This window comes from Capra hircus, chromosome 7 (assembly GCF_001704415.2).
Source record: "Capra hircus breed San Clemente chromosome 7, ASM170441v1, whole genome shotgun sequence".
Taxonomy (NCBI): domain Eukaryota; kingdom Metazoa; phylum Chordata; class Mammalia; order Artiodactyla; family Bovidae; genus Capra; species Capra hircus.
Genome location: NC_030814.1, coordinates 49531348 through 49543411, shown reverse-complemented (window position 1 = coordinate 49543411; position 12064 = coordinate 49531348). Strand labels below are relative to the sequence as shown.

The following is a 12064-nucleotide window of genomic DNA, read 5'->3' as shown; positions in this document are numbered from 1 at the left end:
TCACTACGGTTGGAGTGACTACTCCTAAAATATCAAATTCAGAACAATTTTCCAAATAAGAAATTTGATTTTAAAAAATCAACCTCAAATGCCCCCCCCACCCCCAACTCTACCCACAGATAGAAAACTACTACAACAAGCTGACCAAAGAATCCAGTCTCATACAACTGGCATATTTCAAACTACAATACAGAAAACACTAAAAACCAACTACATAAACAAACACTAACCTAAAATGTTCAAGAACAACATTCAGAATCTTAGGTAAAACACTGCACTTCTAACCCTAGGGTCTCTCTGAATCTGTGTAATAGCAAAGCAATTTCACAATCTTCTCTTTAGTATCTCTAAAAGAGGACACAAGATTCTAAAAAGGTTTACATATCACTGGGCAATCTGGATTTCCTAACACAACTAAGTGATGAATAAGCTATTTGGGGCAGGATGGGGAAGCAAAGACATTATCTGGACTATCATTAAGTTTAAGACAAACCATGTACTGCAACATCAACTTGCAGAACATGGATTACATGAGGATAGAAGGTCTTTAGCAGGAAGAAAAGGCTGGGAAATGGTCAAAAGATTAGGGTCATTCTGACAAAACTGCCTGCCAAAACTAAAACTAGCAATAGTTCAATTAAATTACCAGGTTTTAAAATAATAAGAACCTGGATGCTTCAAAGAGAGAAGCCACGTAATATTTTTTAAAAAAGAAAAAAGATGCGATTTGGGAATGGCACAAAAGGTTACATATAGACTACACACCTTCTATCATTTAAAGTTCAGCTTTCAAGAAAAATAAAATTAAACTCTTAAAACCTGGTCAGACCAACAACGTCTCACGCATTAACAAATAACACCACTTCTAATGGTAATGGCTCCAAGTTGGCATTCATACAGGCAAACAAAGGTAAACATTTATAGCTAGACCTAAAAACATCAAACATTCCCTAATGACTGAATAAAATAAATAGGAATGTTTCTTCCAAAAACAAAACAAAACAAAAAAAAAACAAAAAAACCCCCAAGTTGTCCTGAAGTTGAGAATTTCTATCAGATCGTCAGATCGTAACATGCTTAGTGCATTGCCAATGCTGCCTGTCTGCCCGAGCTCAACAATTGAAAACAAAAGCAATTCACTCAGTAAAACTAATCATTGCAGAAAATTGTCAACACAATTAGTTTCTAACTGCAATCATGCGTCACTAGCTAAAACCCAATCACCCCGTAAGTTCAACCATTCTGTGGCCCCCAATGAACACTAATTTCATTGTATGAAAGTTCATTTCACTTGCCTACACTTTCCTTTGAACAGGAGAGAAGAGGGGTGGCGACCCCACTCAACTTGGCACCCAAATAAACTGTCAAACTACTTTTGAAACAGGTCCAAAAGTTATCCTTTTGAATACACAAATCCAAGGACTGAAGAATTCTCATTATCAACCTTGCTCAGTCAGCAAATGTTAACGCCATGGTGACAGATGGGTGGGACAGTGGTTCCCACACTGGCACAAGCACATATATTACAAAAACCCACACTTCAGAAAGAAAGGTTAAAATCTGATATTTAGCATTCAGGAAGAAAAGTATATGGGTATATGGGTTTTTTTTGTTTGTTTGTTTGCTATTCGAATGAATGAAAAATAGATACAATAATATAGATGATTACATTTCATTATAAAGCCCTTGGAATTTCATATTTCCATATAAATAACTAACTTTGGTTGGGTTAAGTTGTAGAGAATTTATTTCAAGTTACTAAGTTAATGGTTTAGCCTTCTAGTACAATCTTTTAAAACAATTATCAATAGCAAATTCAACTATGACTTTTTTTAAAGACTTAAAAATTCACCAAAGTTCATCAAAGCAATTCTTGGAAGTTTTATTCTTTGTTCCTTCATGCAAAGAACATGTGACTAACCTTATTACAGTGACGCCCAATACCCATTAGGAAGTTATCTGGTTTAATGTCTCTGTGTATAAAATTCTTTGTATGCACATATTCGATTCTACTGATCATCTGGAAAAAAGAGAGGAGGAGAGAAAATCAAGTTAAGTGATTTGCACTAAGGAACAAAAGAAAGCAACATATTGTGTCTCAATTATTTCAATATGTCAATCATTTTTCCAGATCACAAGTATACTTTATTAACTTTATTTAGAGTTCAAAAAGACAGTGCTAGACAAAATTAAAAAGGACAACCAGGCTCTGCATTTACCTCCAGACTAATGGATATAAAGCATAACCAGCAGTTTCCTTTGAGTTTATTCTTTCAATATGAATGATTATAAACATGATAGCACCTAACCTGATAGAAATGTTTTTTTAATTACAAAAGTAATAAATTTATAATTGTTTCAGCAGTTGAAAATTATATAAAGTAAACATCAATCCTATGCCCCTTGAGGTACCTGTGTAAAAACAGCCTGGTATTACTCAATCGATTTTTATTCTCTTTTGTATGTACACACACAAACTTACATAGTGCTTCAGAGTATGCGGTGCTGACCAATTGACAGATACAGTTATACATTGTTATTGCTTTGAACTAAAATAGAGGTAGTCTACTCACTTTATTTTTGTTCACTTGTTTTTAACTAATTCTATCCCAAACATTTCTCGAAGCTGGTACCATACAATGTAAGCATGTAATTTTTATACAAATGGGGACATATACATGCTGGGTTTCCTTTCTGGCATGCTTTTCTGACTCTCCCATGATTTTTCTCCACATTTGTATGATCATATCCCAAAACTAACAAACATGGCATTATAACAAGCTTTTCTTAATTTCCTGGAAATTCTGCCAAGTCAAGTGGTATGGTCTTACCATTCTTTTTAATGGCGATAAATATTCTATGGCATAGATGGAAGTACTCCCCAATTATTCCAACTCACAGTATTAATGCTCATTATTTCCAATATTCTCTCACCATAAACACTAATATACTTATATATCCTTATCAACTAGCACTTCTATGGGTTGTAACTCCCCTGTCATTGCAGGTGGAGTTGCTGCTTTGAAGGCAAACTGATTGCCTCTAAAAATAGACTATAACAACTCATTTTTTCAGCACTAATGTTTTTTCCCCACTAGCAGTTATCTCAGTTTTTTCTAAATCTTGCCCATTTTCACAGGTACTGACTTCACTTGTAATTTCATAACAGTTAAGAAACCTGCTAACTTTTACTGACCTTTTGGATTTACTACTATACTGTGAACTGTCAATCCATACGTTTCCATTATTTTTTTGGCTTGTCCTTTTCTTGTCAGTTTTTAAGAATTCTTTGCATACAACAGACAGTCTTTTATCAGTCATTTGTTATGTAAACAGATTTAAAATTTTTCTTCTATAATAGTTTAAATTTCTAAGTTATCAATTATGTCTACCTTTTCCATACAATACAAGTTGTACTTGAAAATGTTTTCCATGTCCAAAGGCTGCCAACATTATCTCTCTGCCCATATGTTTTCGCTCTTCTCAGTAGTGTACGTCAGGATTCTATTTTTACTTGCCTGCATTTTCTATAGAGCTTTTATCACCAAGGATATACATTCTAACTCTTATTCCTCTACCTGGGCAAATGGCTTGTGAAGGCAAATTGTAATCTCTGGCTTAAACTATACACTCAAGGAAGTAGATGTATACAATGTCCAAATACCATCTTTAGGCACAGCAGCAATTCATATATTAAATAAGTAAAACAAAACATCTGTCTCACTTTTGGCACCAGTCAAGTACATGAAATATTTGTTCTAGCCAAGTAATACTTATTCTTTCTTAAACAAATGCCTTCCTACAACCCCCTTCCCTAAATTACATTATTTCTCTGATGTTACCAGAGTATCCAATATAGACTTTCATGACAGAAGCCATCCATTTCTCTCCACTAACTCTATGTTACACAAGGGAAGAAACTAGTTCTTATTTTTTGTACACTCCAGTGCTAAGTACAGTTCAGCTCACTCAGTCGTGTCCAACTCTTTGCGACCCCATAACTGCAGCACGCCAGGCCTCCCTGTCCATCACCAACTCCCAGAGTCCACCCAAACCCATGTCCATCGAGTCAGTGATGTCAACCAACTATCTCATCCTCTGTCGTCCCCTTCTCCTCCTGCCCTCAATCTTTCCCAGCATCAGGGTCTTTTCAAATGAGTCAGCTCTTCGCATCAGGCAGCCAAAGTATTGTAGTTTCAGCTTCAACATCAGTCCTTCCAATGAACACCGAGGACTGATCTCCTTTACAGTGGCAGACCCTGAATAAATGTTCACTGCATGTATGCCTATGTGTTACTGAGCCTACAGAATACAAACTCTTTTATTAAGATTTGCTCACATGTCAGTTAAAGCATATTAAGAAGTCATGTTTTATGCAAGGTCCTTGACATTTACCTGTTGTCTTTGACCATAACATGTTTCCTCAAGGTCTGTTCCTGACCCCATTCTCCCATCTTAAAATTCTTTAAAACTGGTTTTTTTTTATTACCTTTAGCTAAAACAAAACAAAACAAAACAAAAACCAAAAAATCTAGCTTTGGGCTTTAAAATAATTTCATCTAACCTCAATCAATGCATAAATCCAATTCATGACATAAAAATTTCCATGGTTTTGCTTAAATATTACCAATAGCTGAGAGTCCTGTAACAAGCATCTACTTGGTCAAAAACTGTTCATTAAATTATTTCAGTACCTTATTTTCCTCAAAAATATACCTTTCACAAGGGTTCAACACATAATACCATTCAATTTGCTTAATTAAAATTTTAATATATACATATTTATTTATATTTGCACACACACAAACACTCCCAAATCCTTTCTTCAAACAAAATCTTACAAAGAAACCTGTTATACTCAACACTAAAACAAATATACTATATGATGGGAGTAGCTCGAAAACTCTTAAGCTTATAGGTGAATATTAAACCAGTATAATTCATTTTTGTCTTATACCACAGGAAAACATCTACAAGACTTATTAGAGTAACAAACTTGAATAACTATACTTTTCAACCCAAGGATTATACAGGATTATAATACTCTTGTTTCTACTCTGAAATTATAGTTAAGTAGTTAATTATAGTTAATACTAAACAGCAGTATTTCTTAGCTTTTATTCTCATCAAAGTTTCACATACCTGGTCAGCTAACATAAGTACAGTTTTCATTGTGAACCTTCTTGAACAGAAATTGAAGAGGTCTTCAAGGCTGGGTCCAAGAAGATCCATAACTAGCACGTTATAGTCTTTTTCCTGACCATACCACCTAACAAAGAGGGAAAGAGGAAGGCATTATAAAAAGCTGATTATCACTTAACATCACCAAATTTTAAAAATGTAGGATTGTTTTCCTCTAGGTTTTTATTTAAGGTTGTTTTCCTCTATTTAGCTGATGACCGCACTTACTGACTACATTGCCCAATACAAAATAATGTATAAAGAGATTTTTTTCTGTCAAGCAACCCACTGTCCCATTAAGTTAGTACTTGTGTGGCAGCCTTAATAACGCTTTTTAAGCAAGGCAGGTGAATTCTCTATCCACCCACCATTAATTCCTGTAACCTTGGGCAAGTTTCTAAACCTCACCTGGTCTTACTTTTTAATTGAAAAAAGAGGAGATTTTTATCAGTCATTCCAAAATGTTTCAGAGAGTAAATATCCATTTTATTGTAACTTCTGTTCCACTTCCTACCAAGTTCTATTTATAAGGAGTCATATTTTTGCTTAGTTCCAGATTACAGAAAATAATCCTATTACCACAAGGATGACACTCACTTTTTACTGGAAGGATCATGCTTTAATTATCCATTGTTGTATTTCTGTGGATATACATTTATCCACAATAACTCTAGGAACATCAACTGCTAATTTCAGAGACTCCAAGGACTAGGAATCACTGCAGTAAGTGATTGCAAGTTTCTATGTCTCTAGGTCAGAGAAGGGTAGTTTCTGAAAAAATACGCACTATCATTTTTATTTTAAACTTAGCTAAATTATGAATTTTGCTTGAGGGAATTCGCTGGCAGTCCATGGTTGGTTGGACTTCTTGCTTCTACTACAGAAGGCATGGGTTTGATCCCTGGTCAGGGAACTAAAGATCCCACACGCTGCACAGTGCAGGCAAAAAAAAAAAAGACCAGCTTGGAAAAAGAAGTGGCTTTTATTTAAAATGTAAACAAACAAAAGAGTAAGCTATTTTAAAGCTGGACTGAAGTGATGTCTTTAATAACTCTAATAAGAAACTATACCTGGATTTACCATTTGAAAAGTTTATGTGTTTTTAAAATATTCAAAGCAGGGAAAAAATGCTTTAAAAAATCTGTTTTAAAAAATGTTTAGTGTTTTTGTTGTTATTCAGTTTCTCCATCATGTCCGACTCTTTGTGACCCCACGGCCTGCAGCATGCCAGGCTTCCCTGTCCTTCACCATCTCCCAGAGCTTGCTCAAACTCATGTCCATTGAGTCGGTGATGCCATCCAACCATCTCATCCTCTGTCGTCCCCTTCTCCTCCTGCCTTCAATCTTTCCCAGCATCAGAGTCTTTTCAAACGAGTCAGTTCTTCCCATCAGGTGGCCAAAGTACTGGAGTTTCAGCTTCAACATCAGTCCTTCCAATAACACCCAGGAGTGATCTCCTTTAGGATGGACTGGTTGGATCTCCTCACAGTCCAAGGGACTCTCAAGAGTCTTTACACCATCACAGTTCAAAAGCATCAATTCTTCAGTGCTCAGCTTTCTTTATAGTCCAACTCTCACATGCATACACGACCACTGGAAAAACCATAGCTTTGACTAGACGGTTTGATTTAGGATTAGCACTGACTGGTTTGATCTCCTTGATGTCTTATGTAAGTGTGGTCCCATATTCAGGTCCAACGAATACTATCCCTGGAATTTTATGTGAAAGACCACAAGGGGACTAGACTTAAAAAGCACACATTGTTTCCTGTACTTTTGTTTCGCCTGTTCCTGAGGACTACTTTGCAAACAGGAAACATGAATAACTACCATCAAACACACAAAGAGGAATTCATTTTCATGTCTTTGCTGAAAAAGATAGCCTGGTTGGCAAAGAGTTTTTTTTTAACTGTACAGAGATTGTGCCCACTCGCCTAAGAAAAGCAACAGAAGGGCCAATCTGCTAATGTCTGAGATTGTATCTAAAATCGTGCTCAAAGCTCCTGCAATTTTCTTATTTCAATCCTTTGTTTTCCATATAAGAATTCAACATTCTTCACATCCATTCCAACATTTACTTTGAAGAATAACTCTTTCACACATAAAAAAGGTCACAGTGGTGGGTTTTTGGAGGGTGAAGGAAAGGGGCGGAGGTGGGAAGAGATGGGTAAAACAAAACAATAATATTGAAAGATAAGTGATGAACAAAATGAAATATGGTTATGTTCTCCTTTCCTGATTCCTCTATTTTGTTTTCTTTTTCTTTTTTTATCCTCTCTGTACTTAATTGCAGAGGCAAATCTGTGCTGGGAAGCTATTAGGAACTTCAAAACCCATTCTTAACACTATAAATATCCAATACTAAGAATTATGGCAGATTTTTAATATAAATCTAATTTAGCTAGGTTTTAAAGAAAAAGAAATGACTCTAATCAAGAATACAAAGTATGGAAAATGCTAAGGAAGTGAGGGGAAGTCACTAAAAGTCAAAGGCAAAAGAGAAAGCAAAAATCAACTCTCATAAGACTACACCTCAGAAGTATATCAACAAATTTGTACCAACAGCTCCCTAACAAAATTACAATAAAGTAAATTTTACAAGCATCCAACCCAAACCACAAACCTGACATATCAAAGGCATAAATTCATACTTCACATGGCCATGAGAAGTCATATGCAAAGTAGGCCTTTAACAGAATATTCTCAGAATAATTAGAAACACAGGAAAAAAAAAAATCAGATGAATTTAGAAATATACTTAAAAAAAAAAAATCAAGTCATCAGGTATTTTTCTTCTTATTGCTTTAAGTGTGTGAGTTTAAGCCCTGCTGGTTCAGCAGTAAATAATCTACCTGCAATAAAGAAGACTCAGGAGACTTGGGGGCCCCTGAGGAGAAAATGGCAACCCACTCCAATATTTTTGCTGGGAAAATCCCATGGACAGAGGAGCCTGGAGGGCAAGGAATATATAACTAATTTCTTGAAACCTAAGACCTCACAGCCTCCCCATCTGTGTCTTCCACTTGTGCAATCCAGCCAGACCTGATTACACACAGATTAGGCGCCAGAACAGTCTTCTGCTTACCCAAATCATACTCACTCAGTTTCTGCCTTCACCTCCATGTTTCCCTTTTATTCTGAGAGCTCCTAACTCTCCATTTGCAATTTCAACATCCTAATATCCAGCTGTCAGAAATCTTCCTTAAGTAGCCTGTCTCACACAGATCTCCCATTTCACAGAATTCTCATAGCCACTGACTACTGCTTGAATCCAAGATCTAACCCCTTGACGGTACAAATATTCAGGTACTGTTACTTTGGTGCTTCTCTCTCTCTCTCCACCTGGTAACACAGGGCTTACTGTTTGTTTTTTTATAAGTCTTCACAGAACCTGGGTAATGAGCAAGCACTAACCTGATTCTCTGAGATCATTTAAGTTTGCAGACTACCTGAAATACACCAAAGTGAAAGCCTCACTCCTATTTCTGCTTTCAACCAGAAACTTAAGGTCCTATCTTTAGACATTTTTTAATGTATGTAACAATGTGTTGTTACTAGGTACATACACTATGGTAAGAGGCTTCCCTGGTGGCTCAGAGGGAAAAGAATCTGCCTACAATGCAGAAGACCTGGGTTTGATCCATGGGTGGGGAAGATCCCCTGGAGAAGGGAATGGTATTTAGTATTCTTGCCTAGAAAATTCCATGGAGAGAGGAGCCTGAAGGGCCAGAGTCCATGGGGTGGCAAAGAGTTGAAAACTGAGCGAATGACACCTTCACTTTCACTTCACACTATGGTAATGTGCACATTGTAGGTAACTCTGACAATTTATTAGATTAAAAAAAAAACTGGTTTGATTTGGACCTTATTTAGTTTCAAAACATGCAGAAGAATCAAATAATTTAATGGATGAAAGCAAAAACGAAAGTACAAGGTCTCGTTTTCTGTTTCAAATGTCTTTAGACTCAGTGTTGCCTGATCAATCAAGGCAACAGGCCAAAGAATGAGTCTGTAATTCAAAAAAATCATTACTTACTGAGACCATTAAAAAAGGTACCTTAAGGTCTGAAGAAAACTCTAGCAGAAGGCAAGGTCCATCTCTGATCTCATCTTGTTCTTCTAAACCCCTATCCAAAGTAACTCTAGCTAAAAACTTAAGACACATGTAAGAAGCACAAAGCTAAGATGGCACATACATGTACAAGTCACTGGGGCTGACCAAAATGCGCTACCAGAACTCAGAGAAGCAAAAAAAAAAAAAGAAAAGAAAATCAATGGGCTGAACGACATCTGTCCAAAGAAAGAAACCTAGTGAAAATGGTCTATCACCAGTCAGATCCTGAAGGAAGGATAATATTTCGATAGGGAAGGTAGAAAAAGATGTCTTAGGCAGGCGGCAAGAATAGACACAGGTTCGTATAAAGGGCAGAATCAAGGTGACTGATAGTTTGGAGCTATATTATAGACTCTTGAATGCCAGGCTAATGTGCTTTAAATTTTATAGATAGCTGGGAAAATATCAGTAAGATATGTCTAGGACCTAATATAATTAAGTCAATATTAAAAGCTGGCCTTGGTATCAGTATGCAATACGGAGCCTGGGGAGTAAAAGGAATGACAATGACATGAAGACCAATTAGAAGATTTGGAGAAGAGTTTCCTTCTTTTCCCTAATAAATCTCTACAAAAATAGAAGTACCTTAAAAAAGAATGAAATGAAATATTTTAAATATTGCTGTGAGACCCAACGACTTCCAAGAATAGTAAATCACTGTAATCATCATAAATACTCAGTTCAGATTAAAGCACCTAAATATGTTCCATCCCTATAACTAGAACAATAATAACAGAAAAAGGAACATTTGTTTAACGTAGGCCTTCTCTTACGGCTTGATTAGTGTGACGGTTAATTTTATGTGTCAACCTTACTGGGCTAAGGGATTCTGGAATAGCTTGTAAAACATTATTTTGAGGTGTCTGTGAAGTTGGCTCCAGAAGAGATTAGCATCAGAATGACAGGCTAAGTAAAGAAGATCACTCTCCCTAACGTGGAGGACCTGAACTGAACAAAAAGGCAGAGAAGAGAAAATTCTCTCTGCTACACTGAAATAATCACCTTCTGCTCTCAGACATCCATGTTCCTGGTTTTCAGATCTTAGGACTCAACCTGGGACTTAAATCTTTGGTTCCCCTGGCTCTCAGGCCTTCAGGCTTGAAGCAGAAATGCACTACTGATTTTCCTGAGCCTCCAGTTCATACAGTCCACAGGTCCCGGGACCTCTTGGCCATGATTATGTAAGCCAATTCCTCATAATAAAACTCTATCTATAATACAAGCATATCTTTCTTTATTGCTCTTCACAGGTATCACTTTTTTTTTTTTTTAAACAAACTGAAGGTTTGTGGCAACCCTGTCTTGATCAAATCCACTGGCGCCACTTTACCAACAGTACGTGCTCACTTTGTGTCCGTCACATTTTCATTATTTTGATATTTTTGTTATTATTATATCGTTGTGGTGATCTATGATCTTTATTTTTGATGCTATTATTGTAAAAACTACCACTTGCTCAAAGCTCAGATGATAGGCTAGCACTTTTCGGCAATAAGGTATTTCAAAATTAATACACATACTTGCCAAAAAATGTGTGTGACTTTGCTTTATTGTGGTGTTCTGGAACTGAACCTGTAATAACTTTGAGATATGCCTGTATATAAGACTCATCGGTTCAATTTCTTTAGAGAGTCCTAATGTAATAGGAAGAGCCATTTTATGTCTTGTTCACAACTCTGTATTTTCAGCATCCAGCACAATGCCTTACAAGCAGGAAATACTCAGTAACATTTGCTGAATTAAAGAATAAAAAGCTGTATTAGAGGTTTTAAGAGGCCAGGGCACACGTGACATGGGAGATGAGAAAAACAAAGCAAGGAATAAAAAAAAATACTCCCTGTCACCAGGAAGCATCTGCTTTTTGACTCAAAGAAGCCAAATAATAAGTAAAGTGGGCTTTGGGAAGCATCCCTACGAACAAAGCTGGTAGAGGTGATGGAATTCCAGTTGAGCTATTTCAAATCCTGAAACATGATGCTGTCAAAGTGCTGCACTCAATATGCCAGCAAATTCGGAAAACTCATCAGTGGCCACAGGACTGGAAAAGGTCAGTTTTCATTCCAATCCCAAAGAAAGGCAAAGCCAAAGAATGTTCAAACTATCGCACAATTGCAATCATCTCTCATGCTAGCTTTATTTTTCTGGGCTCCAGAATCACTGCAGATGGTGATTATAGCCATGAAACAAGAAGACACTTACTCCTTGGAAGGAAAGTTATGACCAATCTAGATAGCATATTCAAAAGCAGAGACATTATTTTGCCAACAAAGGTCCGTCTAGTCAAGGCTATGGTTTTTCCTGTAGCCATGTATGGATGTGAGAGTTGGACTATAAAGAAAGCTGAGCGCCGAAGAATTGATGCTTTTGAACCATGGTGTTGGAGAAGACTCTTGAGAGTCCCTTGGACAACAAGGAGCTCCAACCAGTCCATCTTAAAGGAGATCAGTCCTGGGTATTCGTTGGAGGGATTGATGCTGAAGCTGAAACTCCAGTACTTTGGCCACCTGATGCGAAGAGCTGACTCATTGGAAAAGACCCTGATGCTGGGAAAGATTGAGGGCAGGAGGAAGAGGGGGACGACAGAGCATGAGATGGTTGGATGGCATCACCGACTCAATGGACATGGGTTTGGGTGGACTCTGAGAGTTGGTGATGGACAGGGAGGCCTGGAGTGCTGCGGTTCATGGGGTCACAAAGGGTCAGACATGACTGAGCAACTGAACTGAACTCATGCCAGCAAAGTAATGCTCAAAATTCTCCAAGCCAGGC

The 12064-nt window shown here is 37.0% G+C and overlaps 1 protein-coding gene across 9 annotated transcripts in view; it reads right to left on the bottom strand.

Annotated features, from left to right (window-relative positions):
* The window catches only part of CSNK1A1 (casein kinase 1 alpha 1), a 48747-nt gene that overhangs the window by 19464 nt on the left and 17219 nt on the right, over nt 1-12064 (bottom strand). For all 9 annotated transcript variants that reach the window (XM_005683152.3, XM_005683154.3, XM_005683156.3 and 6 more), the window contains exons 3-4: nt 5143-5269; nt 1922-2020 (exon numbers count right to left, since the gene is read on the bottom strand). In XM_005683152.3, the coding sequence (XP_005683209.1) occupies nt 1922-2020; nt 5143-5269 (226 nt within the window). The remainder of the gene's footprint in view (nt 1-1921; nt 2021-5142; nt 5270-12064) is intronic.